This window comes from Malaya genurostris, chromosome 1 (assembly GCF_030247185.1).
Source record: "Malaya genurostris strain Urasoe2022 chromosome 1, Malgen_1.1, whole genome shotgun sequence".
In the NCBI taxonomy this organism is placed as follows: domain Eukaryota; kingdom Metazoa; phylum Arthropoda; class Insecta; order Diptera; family Culicidae; genus Malaya; species Malaya genurostris.
Genome location: NC_080570.1, coordinates 151,985,399 through 152,004,955, shown reverse-complemented (window position 1 = coordinate 152,004,955; position 19,557 = coordinate 151,985,399). Strand labels below are relative to the sequence as shown.

The 19,557-nt window shown below is 37.6% G+C and overlaps 1 protein-coding gene across 5 annotated transcripts in view; it reads right to left on the bottom strand.

Annotated features, from left to right (window-relative positions):
* Positions 1–1,746: 1,746 nt before the first annotated feature.
* LOC131426194 (protein lozenge-like) overlaps positions 1,747–19,557 on the bottom strand; it is a 114,482-nt gene continuing 96,671 nt past the window's right edge. For all 5 annotated transcript variants that reach the window (XM_058588736.1, XM_058588737.1, XM_058588739.1 and 2 more), the window contains exons 6-7: positions 2,775–2,930; positions 1,747–2,712 (exon numbers count right to left, since the gene is read on the bottom strand). In XM_058588736.1, the coding sequence (XP_058444719.1) occupies positions 2,153–2,712; positions 2,775–2,930 (716 nt within the window). In that variant the 3' untranslated portion in view covers positions 1,747–2,152. The remainder of the gene's footprint in view (positions 2,713–2,774; positions 2,931–19,557) is intronic.

Sequence of the window (19,557 nt, the reverse complement as noted above, 5' to 3'; positions counted from 1 at the left end):
TTAAAAGATATACCAATTTTTCTGCTTTCCTTCTAAAGGGTGATTTTTATTTTCTTTTTGGCAACACTATTTATGACAGATCATGCTTGAATCGTGCCTTGTGTCATTGTCAAACTTGTTCAGTTTGTTAATTAAATCATGAATCGTCGTGTGGCACACTGGCAAAGTTGAAGGAAGATCCATTTTTTTTTCGAAGAATTATGTTCAACAACGAAGCTCATTTCTGTTTGATTGAATACGTCAATGAGTAAAATTGCCGCATTTGAAATCATCTTCAAACATCAAATTAAATTGATCGTTCTATCGATTCCAATAGAGATTTAATAAATTTTCACAAAATTTCGGAAACCATATAAAATGATGTAAAGAAAAAAGTTTCGCCCTTCCTTTCTAGCAATTGCTATTAAAAAAAAAACTTCTGATTTGGCAGCATTTCGATGTAACATTTTTCGTCGGATAAAAAAACATTTTATTCGAATAAAACGACTGGCAGCCCCGTGGGACATTCGGATACACCATACGACTCAGAGTTCGTCGAGTACGCAAAGTGTCTCTCTGTGTGCGTATGAAACAAAAATGTGCACCCGAATTTTTACAAACTTAGATTCGAATGAAAGGTTGAATTTCATCTGAATCCGAATTCCGGATCCGGAGTTATGGGATAAAATGAGCAAAATGAACTAAAAAAAATGCAATCGAGTTTCTCAGGGACCGCATGGTCCAAGTTTCATAAGCTTTGGTCTTACAATCCCATACCCAATTTCTTTCGGATTAGACTTCCGGCACTGGAAATACAGACTGGTAAGTATAACAATTTCATTTTCAGGAGCGTGAATTTATACATGACACCAAACAATCGAGGCAAATACATTCTAATTACCGTATAATTCTTCAAATAGCAGGTATGGTTAGTTATACCGGATCATCGTTCCTAATTCAGGAAGTACTGAGAAAGTGCTCGTGTGCTCCAAATCGGGAATCATTCTACTTTCTCAGAAACGGCAAGACCAGTCTTCGCAAACTCAGATTCAAATGAAAAGGATTATGTTTCCATTAGGGCATTATGTCTAAGGCAAATAAAGGAAACTGCGAATGCGGTCGTTTTGAAAAATGTGTTTTTTTATGAATCAACTTTCATCACTTCTTCTAGAATCATTAAAAAATATGTTTCACAGTCGTATTGCAACGAAATACCCACATCCGCGAACAAAATTTTTCCATTTAGAAAAATCTAATTTTTTTCTTAAACGGAGACACTTTACTTTAACGGAAAAATATCGTAAAAATTTGTTTGATTGATAGACCAAATTGAATGTTTGAATGCTTGGTTTCAAGCGCAAACACGACCATAATCATTTGCTCTACAAGTAATGACAAATGGCAAATGTCTTGTATCACTTTTCCGAAACAGTGGACATCGCTTTTCTTTAGTATTCGCCTGCAAGTATGCCCGAACAGAAAGTTTGCGCTTTTACTTATCTCCTAAATGTAGACACGTTTTTTCGTCAAGCTGGTATAATAGAATAAGGGTATAACAGTTGCAACTGACTGAACCACGCTGTGATTTCGAAACCATTTGACACTGATCATTTGTTCCGTAATACTTCTTTAGATTTTAGAAAAATAAAACATCTGAGTTTACAAATGCTCTGGTTTAAGTAGTTCTACGATGTTTTACTCTAAAGTGAACATTTTGAGTAATAAACAGTAAATTTAGGATGTGATGTGAATAAACTGTTGAAGCCATTTTGTACAAAGATTTATTATAAATTCAACATTCAACTACCGGGTTCATTGAGATATTTTACATTTTTCTACCATTTCACTGTTTTTTCTTCGAACTGTACAAGTTACATTAATCTGTTTGTTTAAGCATACGAAACAAGTTTCTCTACACAGCTTTGTGAAATTTGTCCGATCAGACACCGCCGATCTCAGTATAAATTAGCCTAGAATGAAAATTAGCTACTAAACAATAGTTCAAAATAGAGAGTACGTCATTCCTAATCCTACAATCAACAGTATTTGAGCGATTGGTTCTGCGTTGACAAACGGTGTGCAACTGCTTCCGATTTTGATTGCAACCCGAAGCATCCAAGGATTTCAAACAAAAAAAAATCAGTCTAGAAGAGAGCCTTTAGAACTCGTAGCATCAGTAGGGTCGCCAAACGCTGCTCGGATCGCCGGCGACCGTTTCCTCGCGGCTTTCCTGTGGATCGCTGACAACATCGCCCGGATGTTGCTGCTGTTGCGTTTGCTGACTGCCGTCGTGACCGATGAGGCTGCTGTCGTGGGTGCCGATACCGATTTCGACGGCCGATGTCGGAGGTCGCGGACCGCCGGGCGGAACTTGATTGATCGTAAATCCATTCTCCGAGCCTCCCAGGTATTGTTCAAGTTTTTCACTGCCGGTACCGTGCAGGTGCACATGGATTTGATTCTGGTTGACCGTGCTAAACATCTGAGGGCAAAGAACCATGGCCGGAGCCGTCGATGGGTACTGCGGTTGCGGTGGTGGCAACGGTGGAGGACATGTCGTGTTGTACTGATAACTTCCGTAGCCGTTTGCCCACTGACTGTAGGGTCCGTAGGATCCATCCAGGTCGGTGCTCTTCGACACATACCCATGGGACATGGCTTGATGTGGTGTCGAACTGGACGCCGGTGGAAGGCTGTAGTATTCCTGGTAGGTTTGGGCAGTATCTGGAAGGACTGAACGGAAAAAAATCGATTAATTCGAGGTGCACTTGTTAAAATTGAAGAGAATATCCCACCTGTGGGAAGATTGTAGTTGGGATGTTCTGCCATCGGACACGGATCGTACCCGCCGTAGGAAGGCGGTGTCGTCTGAATCGGCGAATAATTGCTAGCGTAAGCCGCCGTCGACGATGAGTTGAGACCGTTCGGCCAATCTGTCGCGTTGCTGTAATCTGTGCGGAGCAAACAAGAGACGAAAAAAAAACAAGCCATTAATTTATCGGGCGTGTGAGGTCTAATCGGCGGTGAAACACACACGAAACGAGCAAACATAAAACAAAATGTGAGAAGATAAATTCCCATAAGCAGTCACTTCCGAGTGGCGGCAGGCGGCAAAACTTACGACGAGAAACTTCACCGTCTGATCGTTTTCACTAATCGGGTTTTAATTTGATGGGATTGTTGTCGTCTTTTTTTTTTCTTCTTTCTTTCTTTCTTTCTTGGTTTGATAACATATGTTTTGCTCGGCTTGAAGACATCGTGTGAGATCGAATTATGCAAATAGGATGCGACCGTTGAATATCGCACCCGCGTTGGGCATCGAAGCCTTATTAGTCATACTAGAAATGTAGGCATCGACTTTGTCCGTTTAGTACTGGAAACGGAAATGTTTGGATTTGGGACAATTTCTTTTAAAGAGGAACATAGAGGAAGACAATTGGGGGTTTTTTTTCTATCACTTCTGAAGATAAATTGTAGTTCCCGATCGCGATGTTCACAAACAGTTGTAGATTCTTAATGATTTTGCCACATTCAACAATTTCATCAACTTAGTGTGCGAGTAGCTCGAATTTTGCGATGCGCGAGCAAAATTTTGACACACGAAACCTTTTTTAGACATGAGGTTGTTTGATAAATTATGCAAAAAAGAGCATTAAGGGCTAAGGCCAGTGTGTTTTAGAGCGTTTTAGAGGGATATTTTCACGCTTCAAATCTGATTTTCTCAAAAACGGTGACGAATATAATTACCCGGTTAGATTACCCGGTGAAAATTTCAGAATGATTCATTGACATTAGCGGTCGGGAAAGTCTTTTTTCTGAAGGAAGAATTGCTTAGCTGAAAACGCCGTCTTTCAACTTGTTCATTGAATATCTCACCCTCAAAAGCATGGATCGAAAATCTATCCTGACAATGTCTAGATAATTTAGTTTAGATGCGATTAATGCATAAAAGCATATATATTGTTACGATAAAAATTGAGTGAATGTTATTTTTGTAAAGATAAGTCCATTTATATGGCGGCACCATTTTTTTCTGCCCTTGTATCCTGGTAACGTAACGAAACATGAGAGAGAAATAAAATCGGCTCAGCAAGGCTTCCAAACAAGCGATAGCTTTATTGGATTTTATGTGGTGTAGTCAAACTTGTAACTGAATATATCAAAACTTTCTTGGCCGCTCGGCCACATCGGGAGTCATTTTGCACCTTTGCGAGAGAGCATTGAGGGAAATGTAATACGCAGAGCGAGCAACGTGGTTATACGCGACCTACTGGCCTCAGCCCTTAAAATACATGTTCGGCATGTGTGATGCGTACGACTCGCTAGTTTCGATTCTATAAAAGTGTGATGTTTCAAGAGGTATTGGTTTTGATTAAAAAAAAAGACACAAAAAATTGAGAAAATTGATGAATTAATGTTTGAAGATGATTTCATACAAATGTTGGCTGCGGCTCCGCTGCAGATGACCCGTGCGCAAGGTCCAATTTTGGCACACTTTCTCCAACCTATCGACCGTCATTTCGCGAATAATGCCACCGGCCCATAATCCACACCAAACAGTGACTTTTTCGGGATACATTGGTAACTCTTGCAATGTTTCTGGCTGGCCCTCATTGCAGATGCGGTAATTTTGCTTGTCGACGTATCCATTCAACCAGAAATGAGCTTCGTCGCTGTACACAATTTTTCGATCTTCCTTCAACTTTGATTAAATTATAGACCAAACGACGAATAATGATTCAACTATAGACCAAACTGAACAAGTTTGACAATGACAGAAGACACGATTCACGCGTGATCTGTCAAGAACAATGTTGCCGAAAAGATACCAGCAAAAACAATCACCCTTTGTGTAGGGTATTTGTACTAATACTAATTTCATTTGTCAAATCATCCCATTATTAGATTAATTACTAAGTCTACAATAAACGGAGTTCGAGGTAATCGGAGGCAATATCCGAGATATTGACAGTAAGAAATAATATCACCGCAGGGTTCGTATGAAAAAAGTGCAATACAGCAACTCAAAAAATTGAATCGAATGAACCAATTTCTATCATTTAGCCAATGTAACTTTTGACAACTTGGAAACTCAGAGCAAGCTCCGCGTGAACATTCTCGGTGAATTCGAAGCAATGAGCAATGCATTCTAGAAGCTGATTAGAAGTTCATTCTATTGCGTCGTGCGAACTTTCAAGTGATAATTACTAAAAAAGGGCTGCTATTCAAGAACAGGCTGCTATTCAAGTAAGCTGCTTAAGACAAATCAGTCTTTTTATTCCGAACTTTTGTTCAGTTGGGAGCATTTTTTCGCGAATGCGAAGCGGCCAAATGTTGGCGAAAAATGCACAAATTATTCTAGATTTCCACTAAACTGATGATTTTTACCTTCGATTTGCAAAGAAAGTAATCTTAATAGCTCTTTGGATAACATTTAGAGCCATTAGAACGGTTGATTTTGTGAAATGTTGCCCATCGTTGTCCAATTTTCGTTTTCTTTTTCTCCTATGCAAAAGACCAGTAGCTGGATGACGCAATCGCTCTTGTTTGAAGCGTAACTCACACTGCGAATGTCCAACAGCAGAGGAACTAATTGTTGTTATTCTGTGTTTAGGCTTAAGGGGCACTTTTGAAAAATAATTAATTATTTTCTTTATATTTTGTTATAGTAAAACATTTCAAGAATATGCTATGAAATTCTATGGCTATCTCATTCTGCTAAGAAGCAAGAGCTCGTCGCACAAGTCCAAGATTTCTACTTCGATTGATTTCAAACATTGACAAAACATTATTGAAATGTTTCATTATAATAAATTATAACTGAAAAAATATGATTTTTTGAAAATATTAGACCCTACGGACTCCCTGAGTAACAAATTGTTTCCATTGGTTTTATAGACAAAAAACTTTAAACGCTTTTTGCTCGAAAGCAGGTTTTTAAAGTCCGTGTCCATCGTCATTCAAAAAGTACTGCATAATTTTTTTTCAAATTTGGCACACATTTTCTACATATAAAAAAACAGACCCCAACGTTTTCCTTTTCGTTGTTTTTTTCTTTGGGGAGGTTTAACAGCAACAAAATTGCGTTTTTTTTTGTGAAAAATCGTAGTTTTCACCACCAAAAATTAAAAAAATTAAAAACAAATTAAACAGAAACGTTGGGGTCTAGAAAAATTTCTTCTCTAACTATGCTACGTTCATTTGTTCACTTCTAAGTAGTCTGCGCTGAGATACAGTGGACACCGCAAATCATGATTTTTAAGAAGCGTCCACAAAAATATCTGTTCACCATGGAAAAATGACAAAATGTTGTTCGAATGATGCTTTTTATCTTGCAAAACATTTGAATTTATTTTGTTGAACGATAGTTCTGGAAAAAATCCCTACACCCCCTCCTTTTGGTACTATGGCAAGCAATATGTTCCTGTGGTTTGAAGTCAACCATTTTTTACACTACCGGAACTATAAATGCGGAAATCTATCGATCTGAGTGTCTCCAGAAGAAATTGCTGCCTTTATATAAGAATCATAGTACACCTCCACTGTTTTGGCCGGATTTAGCATCGGCTCACTATGCCAAAACCACTCTCAATTGGCTTGCGAAAAAGGGTATAAATTTCGTTGAGGAAAATATCAATCCACCAAATCGCCCTCAGCTTCGACCCATCGAACGTTACTGGGTAATCGTGAAGAGGGTCTTCAAGAAGACAGGGAACATGCAGGAGTTCGAAAATTCGTGAATGAATAACTTAAATTTCATCCGGTATTCATTATGCTCAAGTTTTACTTCGTACAATAAAGGATCAATTTTTAGTTTAAAATATCGTTTTTTATCAGAATTTAAAAGAAAAATTGGTGGATAGCTATTTTTCGATACACTCCTTAGAGCAAATTCAGCAGCTGCAAGATTCATATGGGTGGTCTATAATGTAAATGAAACTGAAACAAACGTATCCCCAGCAATCCGTTTTAGTTTTATTTATTCGACCAGTTCTACTGTCAAATTTAAAACTGGTATACACTGCCGTTCTATTTTTTCTATATTTGAAACACAGATAAAACGCTACTGGGGCTGCCAGTTTATTTCGTTATAATTTCTAGATTTAAATTTTAAAACTGACATAAATTATGCATCTAGAACTAGAACACTCCTGAATATGCCCTTATGTAATTTTTTATTTGTTGAATTTTTTTTCTATTTTTCATGTTTTCGAACAATTTTGGAATGCACGAGATAATAGAAATCCGTCGATTATTAGGTACGTCTGATTTTGAGCCTGGTTTTATGACAAGTACTAAGACGGAATATTTCCATGTTTCAACAAATATTTGAAAATAAGTTGAAGAGGTGGTGCAGAGGCAGAGTATACCAGTTTTAAATCTGACAGTAGAACTGTTCGAATAAATAAAACTAAAACCACTTGCTGGGGACACGTTTGTTCCAGTTTAAGTTCTATTATATAGATCTCCCATGTAAAACTTCCATCTGTGATATTCTCCTTTCCGCAGATATCCACTTATATTCTAGACACTCGTTCGTGGCCTTTGACTCAACGCAAGCCACCGTTATCCCGCACTGTCACCCACTGCTACACGCTAACCCAATCATACTCAATGTGGATATAACATAATTCAGGATAGCACACCAGCTACTGAATTTGCTCTTACAGGCACTGAATTTGTTCTAGAGAAGCATTGAATAACACTTCACTCAATAAGTCATGTAACCGGCACACAGATGGCGCAATTATTATCAAATCCATATTGATTGATATAATAACTGTTGAAAGTGTTACTGACTTTAAGTGACATCCGTCGCACATCAGCCAACGTTTTCTTTACACAACTACTTAATTTGTAGGTAGGTATGGTTTTGCTACAAATTGAGAAGTGACAGCCATTTAAGTGAAGCTACTTTTGTCAATTTCGTATGTTAATTTATCATTGCTGCTTGATGAAAAAAGTACAATACAAGTTCCGGACTATCCGGACTCTACTCTATCGAAAATAATTATTTGTCATTGATATTCTGAATTGTAACTTACAGACTCCGATGAACGTTCTGGTCGTCCAATTGAGGTGGTTGCCCAAGAAACAACAAAAAGTCTACGAATTGGTTATATCTAATCGTAAATAGATATTGCGTGAGATAACTGAGGCCGTAAAGTTATCGGAAGGTAGTGTATTTACAATTACGCATGAACATTTGGCCAAGCGAAAGCTCTTTTCAATGGGGGTGCGTGCAGTTCAGTGCAGTGTTTGACTATTTTTACAAGTAATAAATTATATTTTCCGCGTCTATATGTGACAATGGATGACAAACATAAATCCTTCTATTCACTCCGGAATCAAAACATACACTGAGAAAAGAACCATAGTAACCGCAACCTGTTTTTCATTGTCATTTCTACTATACGCTAAAATAGTATCAAAGAGCATGATATATGACTATTCACCATCTGTATTGTATAAATTACTAGACAACAAAGACTACGACTTGACTAAACTATTTGTATTTATGACTTTTCTGGCATGGTCATACTGACAATGGTAGTCATCTCAAATATAAGAACAAATAGTTAAACTCACAATTTCTAGTAAGGTGAAATTGGTCTTGAGCCTTGATATATGAGAAGCGAAATAGTTATTGCTACCATGTGAATATGTTCACAGTATAATAATGTAACCATAAATAGATACATGGTTTGTTAGACGATTATGAAGTTTGAAAACACTATTCATGTAGTCCATATCAACAGAATTTATGTAGTAATCACATTATCGTGTATTTTTTGTTTTTTAACCGACTATGTATTTCATTTGTGCTGACTATACAAATTGTCAATAAACGAATGTTCTATGTTATTGTCACATAAAGTTACAATATAACAGAAAATTTTGTACGTGGGTAACACATCAGTGATTGATATGAAAAAAATATTTTAAATGATGACTTTGTGTAATTTGGTAGGTCTTGCAGGTGAGTAAAGTTTCTAGCCTTAAAAGTTTCCGTCATTGAAATTCAATTTTTCAACCATTTTTCCGGCAACGGCTACGTTTTCCAGTGAATACAACGTCTCGTATACGATTTATTATTCATTATCGGTCGCTGTAGAAATAACATCCAACATATCGCAGGTGGGTAACGAGGTTTACATCTGGACTTGGCTATTCATTTCTTTCATGCTGCTCATTCCTGCTTCAGGAAAAAATCAGAGCCTTTGATCAACTGCTGCTACCACACAATGCTCCTCAGTGTCCACGTTGCTATTCAACATTTCACTAGGCATGTCATCATTTAATATGATGTGAAAATAAAATAAAATTCCATGAAACTATTTTGTTGTTCTTGTTCTAGAATTCAATTTCATAAAACTTTTTAACATTAGCTCATGTTTTGCTGATCTTCAGCATAGTTGAATCAACCACTGCCTATAGTTTCGAAATAACTAGAAGTGAAATGTTAAAAATACCATGGCTCTGGTTATAGCGAAAACTACAATGTAAATAAAGATTCGGTCATGGTTAGCCTAACCATCTCAATCGTATTAGTTATTCATACAATATACTGTTCAATATTACTATTCTAGAGCCGATACCATTTATAGTAAACATGAACTTGACTATTGTTGAAATCATCTGATTTAATGGTCGGCTGAAAACCACTATACTCGCATGGTCAGGTTGGCCCTCTATATAGTAACTGTTACCATAATATTTTTCTGAGTGTACGAAGCGTCCAAAGGCCCAGCAGTAAGTTTGAAAGGTTAAGGTATTCAGTATTTTCTTCATAGTATAATCTTCCTCAACTATCTTGAGAAAGGAAAAACGAATACTACATATCGAAATAAGATAGTTTAAATGCAAAAATCAAGGAAAAAAGTACGGGTGTGTAATGTCAGAGACATAACTGGATGTCGTGAATACGAATGAAACTGACACGATTTCTTTACACTTTCGAATTCGAATTGATAGTTGTTCGATTGTGTGAATTGCGAAACCTTCCCCTTTTCACTACTAAAATTTTCAACGATTTTTGACGTCGATTATCTTATTTCGGATTTGCATATTTCAATGAAAGAAACTATCAAGATGCTGTACAGGATTCATTTCTGACATTTAAAAGGACCAAATTGTGGAATTCTCTAAGACATTTAGCACAGTTCGGAACATTTATCTCGGACGATTTTCGCACAGCGAAAAGTGCACTCAAATTATTTTGGATTTTCACTAAACGAAAGGTTTCTACCTTCGATATGCAAAGAAGTAATCTTAATAGTTCTTTAGATAACATTTAGAGCCATTAGAACGACTGATTTTATATAATGTTATCCACTTTTCGTTTCTTGTTTTTTTTTCTCTTCAATGCAAACCATCAGCAGCTGATACAATCGTTATTGCTTGAATTGAAACTAGCTTTGCGAACAAACCGACACATTTGCTCGTAGTGCCAAATGATGCGAAACTGGTTTAATGCGTCTTCTCGCCTTGACGACCGGAAGGCAAATGAGAACTACGACCTGAGAGTTTGAGGTGCGCTCTTCGATGCCGCTGTTTGAATGCGTCTTCTCGCCCCGACGTCTGCTTTCATCCAACACACAAGAAGAAATGATCGATTTTCGACCACGGTACCCCTTTTATAACGTTCAGTTGAAGATATGTGCCTGACTACCTCAAAATCGTCGTCCTTGCGTGAAAAACCCAAGCAAAAGTAAAAAGTTTTCCGCGTTGATTTAAAATTTTCAGAAAACTCAATTTTTGAGTTGTTTGTGGTTACCTCAAACTGTTCAAAATATTATCCTAAATTCCTGATCATATTTTTGATGAAATAATGAAAGAATTATGTTGCTGCCATCAATGCAAGTCGAGATATTCACGATTAAGTTCTGCCCATTCTTCCATATGGCTTATTTTGAAAAGGCGCCCCATAGCAAAGTAAGTCGTATTCACGACAAAAAACGTCCTCATAGTTCGAAGAAATAAAAACACGGTTTCGCAATGCATCGATTCAGAAGTCGAAGGCAACGAAGGTTAAATTGAACGATTCACATTTCGACCACCATACAGTCCGGATATGACCCCCAGTGACTACAAGCTCTTCGCTGACTTGAAGCCTATTCTGAGGCAAAACACAAATTCTTCTACAAACACGCCATCGAGAAGTTAGAGAAGCGTTTGAATGATTGTGTTGCTCTTGAAGATTGATGAATAAAATCGATTTTTGTAAAAAAAAAGTGTTTTTCTTAGTTAGCTCCCACTTCAAATATGCGTCCGGGACTGCCAGGGAAAAAAATCATGACCTCGAGAATCCTAAGCCACATTCCTTCAGAACTGAATAGTACGAAATAATTTTGAGCTTTCACTTTTCGCTCGAACAAATACGGTGAGGAATAGATAGAAACATGGCTACGTGCACCTGATCACTTAACCCGCAACACAAGCAAACCACCTACTACAAAACGGAATCAGAACTTACGCAAATACCAGTGAATGGCGTGTGATAGTTTGTCGATTGCAAATGGGTCTGCTTAGCATACAAAACCGACTAGCAAAGCGATATTGAAAACAATGATCACGATTTAATAGCGAACCGACCGACCGAGCGGCCGATTACACAAATTCGAAACCACAATCCCGCAATCACGGCCGGCCGGATATTTTCCACATCAAACACACTATCAGTCATAGCCGTGGGGTGTCGGTTGTCGTGTCCGCCGGTGCCGGTCAAGCGCGAAATAAGAAAATTCCAAACGGAATTAGCATCACCGGCATAGGAATTTTTTTTTATGAATGGACGTGAAACCCGTGAAAGAATTGAATGAAAGAAAAACTATCCTCATTCACGGATTTCGATGCGACATGGATCCACCTTGGAGTCACCTCCCTTGCGATCCCCGGCTTGTAATCGAAGATTGCTTTCGGATCGACGGATCGACCAATCAATCACTGCAGTCCACTACGGTCTACGGATTCCCTCCGCCTCCGGTGGACAGTGTGTGTGTATGTCGGTGGACGCGAGCAGTGGTGGGATAAAATTAAATTAGACTTTTTCAGGCTCTGGGATCCGCGGCAGCAATGGTTATATCGATGGCAGGCAGGCGAGAACGGAAACAAATAATCACTTTTGTGGTTGGTATCGAAATCATATACTGGCCCCGTTTCACGGTGTGTTTATTAGCATACTTTGGCTTTTAAATCCCAAAGATCCGGTATAGGCACCGCAAACTTTCCTGACCACTTACCCGTTGATAACATTTTTTTCCCCAAAATTCCATGTACTTTTGACGAGGCGCCCTTGGAATCACTACACCGGAAAACTGGCTACTAGATTAGACGAAATGTTTCGCAGTGCGAAAAAAAACAACAAGGATTCCAAGCATGCTACGATGGAATGGTTAGATGACACATATTTAAAAATATGATTAGCTTTATCCACCTCTTCGGTAAGAGCAGCAGCAGCCCACCAAGGGATGAATGCGTGGTTATTTTGAACCGCTTGTTGAAGCTGACAAATTTCTTCGAGCAAAAGTTTCTCCTGACGATTTACTACTCTCCTTTGATCCGGAGCTCTGTGCCTGTTGCTTTCAATTAGCGGAAACATACCTCCCGCACAGCAGGGTGCGAAACTTGAGCTTGAGGATGGATGAGCCCGGCAGAACACAATTGGTTGGGAACGAAGGCGACGTTCGAACGAACGTTTCGTCCCATGTGTTGCTATGACATGCGACAAGTTTCAAATTTCTTCCATCAATCGAGCGAACAAAATGCCACTCGGTTCCCGGCGGCCCCAAAGGTTAGGTAAGAATCAAGATATTAATTAACGAAATCAAATTAAGTTTCGAAAACATTGCTCGTTGTTGTGTGCCCACACCCACACTCCCCCCTCGCAGCAGTCAGTCAGTCCGTCAGTTGCGGAGACAAAAGGATTCCACGAGTCGCTTCTCTCGCTAATGGATTCGGGAAATACTTTCATTTATCATCTACAAACATAGTTAATTTCGGGGATAACTATTCGATGTGAAATTCTGTGCGCTGGGAATGTTTCCTTCGTTCCGTGCTGCCGACAAGGCAACAATCGGAAAACAAACAATCACGAAAGGATGTGATCGGAGTAAAATTACACGGTTCGTAATTGACTTCCTTTTCGGTTTCCCTAACACGCATTGTTCGGCCGGACTAAAGCACAAACTGAACATCCCAAAATAATAATATTTGATGAAGAGAAAAAAAAAAAATCATCATCAAGGAACGCAACAAAAATCATAATTCACATCACCCTTCTACGGTTTCGAACAACCTTATGTTGGAGTGCCGCTGCCAAAACGCAGTAGGAATTTAAGGAACTGCACCTGCTGTTTGGTTTGCAACAGATGCCTGAGCGGTTGTAGAATGCATTGAGAAATAATGTGTTTATACGGTTCTATTGATGATGCAATTATGTTATTACCATACACGGTAAAACCTACAGTTCATACAAACCTAATTTGGTAAATCGAGCAATGTAATTCTGAAATCTTTTTGAGTGAAACATTAATTTGTTGCATGAACATAAAAATCTCGAGATAAGGACTCCAATCTACCAAAAACCAAACGTGATTCTGGTAAACAATTTCGAATATTTATAACACATTACGATCCTTTCGGCTCCTTCGGTACACAAGACGTTTCATTTGAATCCAAGGTTAGGAAAAAACGGCTCTTCCATTTCTGAGAATACTGGAGTTTTCAAGCATTGCAAAGCATATTAAAAAAACGTGTCAAACTGATGTTGAAAATGATTTATTTTGCAGTATCTTCTATTAACAACTAACTTCTCAATGATTGATTCTTCAATAGCACTCTTGTCTTGTAACAATAACACTCCTAGGTTGGATAGAACTGAATTCGACTTAATGAAGAATCTGTCTGACCTCGCAAAAAGACGCTTGTTCATAAATTTTTTTAAGCAAAATATTGTTCTTCCTGAATGGAGGCAAGTGAAAGTTATCGTCATTCAAAAACCAAAGAAACCAGCTTCCATATTACAACTCATTTAGACATATCGCAATGTTGCTCTGCATTCGTAAATTGTTCGAAAAAAAAACTAATCTCCGATGTCCTAACACTTGACTACCCAACTAACCAAAAGTTCGGATAAAAGTGACTGATTTGGCTTAAGCAGCTCTCAAAGTTAATCAATAGCATTCTAAGCAGCCCATTTTTTAAGTAATTATCCACACTTGAAAGTTCGCGCGACGCAGCAGAACGAACTTCTAAGCTGCTTCTAGAATACATTGTTCAGCTTCTATGCAGCGAAAAAGTTCACGCGGAACTTGTTCTGTACTTTCAAGTTGCTAAAAGTACCACGTGCACTCTTAAGCAGCGAGAAAGTTCACGCGGAACTTGTTCTGTACTTCGAACTGTCAAAAATTGCCACGTGTTTTCTTAAGCAGCTAGAAAGTTCACGGGGAACTTGATCTGTACTTTCAAGTTCTCAAAAGTTCCGCGTGTACTTTTAAGCAGCAAGAAAGTTGACTTTTTAAGTAATTGTGGAACTTCTGGTTGCTTGGGTAGAAACGAACGGTTTGCTGTCAGACACTCTGGCTTGGGTAAAATTAGGAGACGAATTAGCCTTGTGCAGTTTTAGGCATAAAAGTAATTGTAATTCAGTTTCCATTGATTTTTTCAGAACAATTTAAAATAATAATTTGCACAACCTTTTGTTAGAGTAAGCGTTTTTCGCATAGCAATTTGGTTACATTCCAAATTAGTTTCATAATTGGCAGAAGTGTCATGAAATCTTCTTTGAACAATTGGCATATTGCTGCAAAATTTAGCTATCGATAGCGACATCTGCGTATGCAAAAAAAGATTAAGAAAACGATAATTCTGTATGGGCAAAACAAATTTCCACTTGTAAAATCATTTATGAATTATTTACAGCATCTTTTGTTCATGCGGAAAATCAATATTCGTGTGAGAATAATTTTCTTTATCTATTTTTTTTTGCTGAACCCAAGATTCTGTTTCAAACAATGAAAATTTCCAGTTCCGATTTCAGCATGTAAGGAAATGCTATGTTGCTCATATTCAAGTGATTATATCCATCGGGTACATTATGAAATGTGTTTTGAAGGACCGTATAGATGCACAAACTGAACCAAATATGCGATAATATGATGAGAACTAGCTTTTTAACAACTTTTTGATTTCTTGCATTTTCAAATGAATAGCTCTTGTAACAGATCCTAAAATTCTACAGAATAATTAAAATTCAAAGAGATCACCATAGCAGCCAGTGTAAAATTCCTATGTCATCCTAAGAAAGGTTCAAATAGTTAAACTTAGATGGCGCGTTAGGTATAAATAGTTATGCGGTGCTGGAAAAATATCAGTGGTGAATAATAATTTTCCTCATACGAAAATCAACTTTTCGCATGCTGTTTAAAGAATTTTTACATAATTTCACAAGTGGAAATTTATTTTGCCTTGTGTTTTGACAGATGAACTTGCAACCATCATCCTCGCACACGTACGTCTCTAGTTGTGAAACATAACTTTAGATCGTCCATAGAATTTTCATCACGAGCTAGGAGCGAAATCAATCTTCAGTTTAGCAACGCCATCGCACGGCATCACATTCAACATACACTGAGAATCGAATTTACTTATTTTTTGAGGCAAATCATTCATTTTTTGTTTTTATTTTTTTTTTTGCAAATCATTCATTGTCGAACTCTTCTATAAGCTACCCAAAATTAGGTCGTTATCTACTCAAACTTTGATTTGATCGTAGAAAATGGGTAGCGAGTTTTGCCAATGTTGCAATGACATGACTTTGGTAAAACTAACATTTACCTAAATTTTGAGATCATCTCTCGTTACCTAAAATGGGGAGATTGAACTTAAGTTGATTTTGGGTAGGTTTTAACCCAAAATTAGGTAGTGGCTGGTAAGAGTGTATCATGTCAATTGTAAGGGTGCGTAGTGCTGCTATTTTGGCGCGCACGAATTTGACATTTCTCTACCCTACTTCTATGTACGAGATTCGATGCGGGCTCGCCTGAGGGCGCCATGCTCGCAAAAAAGGATTTTGTCGGTTCAGTAAATGTGAGAGCTGGATATCTTTGATTAATATAATGTCTTTGGATCTAGATCTAAATATCTGCTTACTTCCAGGTAGAGGCGTTGAGGAGCACTAGAAACAATTATTTTTAGCCGTAATGTTTTTTTTTGGATTTGTTTTTTTATGCACATTTGTAGAATAACTGCAAAAGTGGCCCCCGGTACCCTACTGCATACTTAAAACCAATTCTCGAGTTCAGTAAAGTAGAAAGCCGAGACAGATCGGCAACACACAGTTTTGCTTATTGCTTAATGATAAATATTATATTTTCCGAAATTTGTTCAGCAGATTTACTGATTTGTCGGAAAAGTGCATCTTTTTACTGAGATTTGACAAAATGTTTTGCTGAACTCAACGTTTCTTAACAATGTGTTAGCTTTTGCCATAATTCGGCAAGACAACTGTCATTTACGTTTTATATTTTTGTTTGGAACCACGCAGCTATTTTATTCCAAAAGAAAGGCGTGAGAATCTACGATCTATCCAGTGAGTATAATAACTACAATTTATTGTTGACTATTTGTCGAAAGCACTTCCTAAATAAAATAAAATCTTTATCCTCAATTGAATATTGAAAATTTAAGAAATTTGTTCTTTGTTTGTTAACTTTTAATTCCTGAAGGCTCGGTTATTCATAAATTTCACTTCGTTGCATTTGCCGTACATTCAGTAAATGTTATGCCGAACCTACAGGTAACTTTTTGTTGATAATTTCGGTAATTATTCACGTTTGTCAAACTAGACATTGCCGAGACTGCGCATTTTTATCTTTTGCCGAGATGATTACCGAGTACTCGGCGATGCAAATCTCGGCAATTATTTTGCCGAGATACTGCGAAAACAAAAAGTGTGTGAGTGAGAGGTAAGATTCCTTACTGACAATGTGCTAAAGAAGGATAGATGCTCGTTTGGGAGAGTGAACGGAAGCTCTCGCACACATTTTGTCTTGTTTTGAACTCACTCTTCAAAAGCTGAAGATTTGTTCAGCTTGTATTGCCATTGTTATGAATTTTTTAGACACTAGCGCTAAAAATTTTGACAGGAATTTTAGTACAAATGCCATATGCCGTGCACATCAGGGATGCCAGGTTAAATTTTTAAGCTGATTTTAAAATGTTTGTGCAATAAAATTGTTGCAATGACAGTGGAAAAATTATCGCATTTTATCGTGCAAAAGTGTTAAAGTTAAATGCTCTAAAATGTAAATTTTAAAAATGTTCAACATTTGATAAGGAAATTCAGGTACACTGAAAATAATTTGCACGCTAGCATCATGTGGAAAGCATTTGATCTATCACTGGTTGTAGAACACATGAAATTCATAAAAATATATACTTAACTCATAAAATGAGTGTAAAAACTGTTGATATTTCGTGGAAATCATGCTACGTTTATAAGAAATGCACATGAAAAGTGCTTAACACATGTAAAAGGTGATTTTTTTGAGGTTAGGATTTTCATGCATTAGTATTTGCTCAGATTTTTTGAGGTTATGATTTTCATGCATTATTATTTGCTCAGTATGCTTTGACATTTCATCATGAATAGACTTACTAACGAGCAACGCTTGCAAATCATTGAATTTTATTACCAAAATCAGTGTTCGGTTTCCGCTTTTTTATCGACAAATTTTGTTCAGCGATGAGGCTCATTTCTGGTTGAATGGCTACGTAAATAAGCAAAATTGCCGCATTTGAAGTGAAGAGCAACCAGAAGCCGTTCAAGAACTGCCCATGCATCCCGAAAAATGCACTGTTTGGTGTGGTTTGTACGCTGGTGGAATCATTGGACCGTATTTTTTCAAAGATGCTGTTGGACGCAACGTTACAGTGAATGGCGATCGCTATCGTTCGATGCTAACAAACTTTTTGTTGCCAAAAATGGAAGAACTGAACTTGGTTGACATGTGGTTTCAACAAGATGGCGCTACATGCCACACAGCTCGCGATTCTATGGCCATTTTGAGGGAAAACTTCGGAGAACAATTCATCTCAAGAAATGGACCGGTAAGTTGGCCACCAAGATCATGCGATTTGACGCCTTTAGACTATTTTTTGTGGGGCTACGTCAAGTCTAAAGTCTACAGAAATAAGCCAGTAACTATTCCAGCTTTGGAAGACAACATTTCCGAAGAAATTCGGGCTATTCCGGCCGAAATGCTCGAAAAAGTTGCCCAAAATTGGACTTTCCGAATGGACCACCTAAGACGCAGCCGCGGTCTACATTTAAATGAAATTATCTTCAAAAAGTAAATGTCATGTACCAATCTAACGTTTAAAATAAAGAACCGATGAGATTTTGCAAATTTTATGCGTTTTATTGTTTAAAAAAGTTCTCAAGCTCTTAAAAAATCACCCTTTAGTTCGATTCAATAGCAAAACACATCACATCCAAAGGAAAAATACATCGAAGCTACGTGAAAAATAATCTAATCTTGCATCCTAGTGAATTTGCACATGAAATCTTGAAACAAATCGCTTTGGTTAGGAAAATCTGGCAAAAGATCTGATTAGTTTGAGTGGCAAAAGATCTGGTTAGCTTGAGTGTCTGGCGAAGCGAGAAAAATCTGGCATTTGCCAGACAAATCTGGCAACCTGGCAACGCTGCCAACATTACGGATGAGACGTCGTCACTCTGGTTATAGGCACTCTAATCTAGAGAAATAACAAAAAATGAATCCGTAGATTTTGAGTGGTGTATTCGTAGATCCGTAGAAAAGACAGAAATCCGTAGATCTACGGATAAATTCGTAGGCTTGGTATCGCTGAAACGGATTGTGCAAATATTTTTTCGCAGGAATTATAATCAAGTATAAAATGCGCAAAAGCATGTTCCATTCTTCATGATGCAAAGAACTGTGAAGCAAATGAGTGAGCTGCGGTTCTTTTACAAAGAGCTGTGTGCTGTCAGTTCACTGTTATGATTCTAATCAACTAACTAATTCGACCGTCCCACGACAAAAGGGCCTAACTGCAAATGACAGTTTCTCTTTGTTTACTTTTTCTTTAACGATTTACCGAACAGATTTTATATTTGACGCTTCACTCTTCGCAAAACTTTCAAGGTAAAACTACAAGCTTTCGATTTATATTGCAAACTTTAAAGAATTTGGAATTTGCAATAATGGCTTCGTAATAATCTAAAGAGAAAGTAAACAAAGAGAGGCTCTCATTTGCAGTTAGGCCCTTTTGTCGTGGGACTATCGAATTAACTTGGTCTCATGCCATTAAATATTGTACACTGTAATCCTAACTTTCTAATTTTGCATTAAATTCCGTACACTCTACATTTGAACTAAACATAATATTACACTCAGAACCATTACTTGATCCTCTCAGCTATCGCTCAATCAGGATTCATAAAAAAGAAATGTTTTTTCTCGAAACAAGGATACGATAATGTCTGAAGGGTATATTGTACTGTAAAACTACCTTACCTACCCACCACCATTTGTTCATTTGAATTTCGGAAAA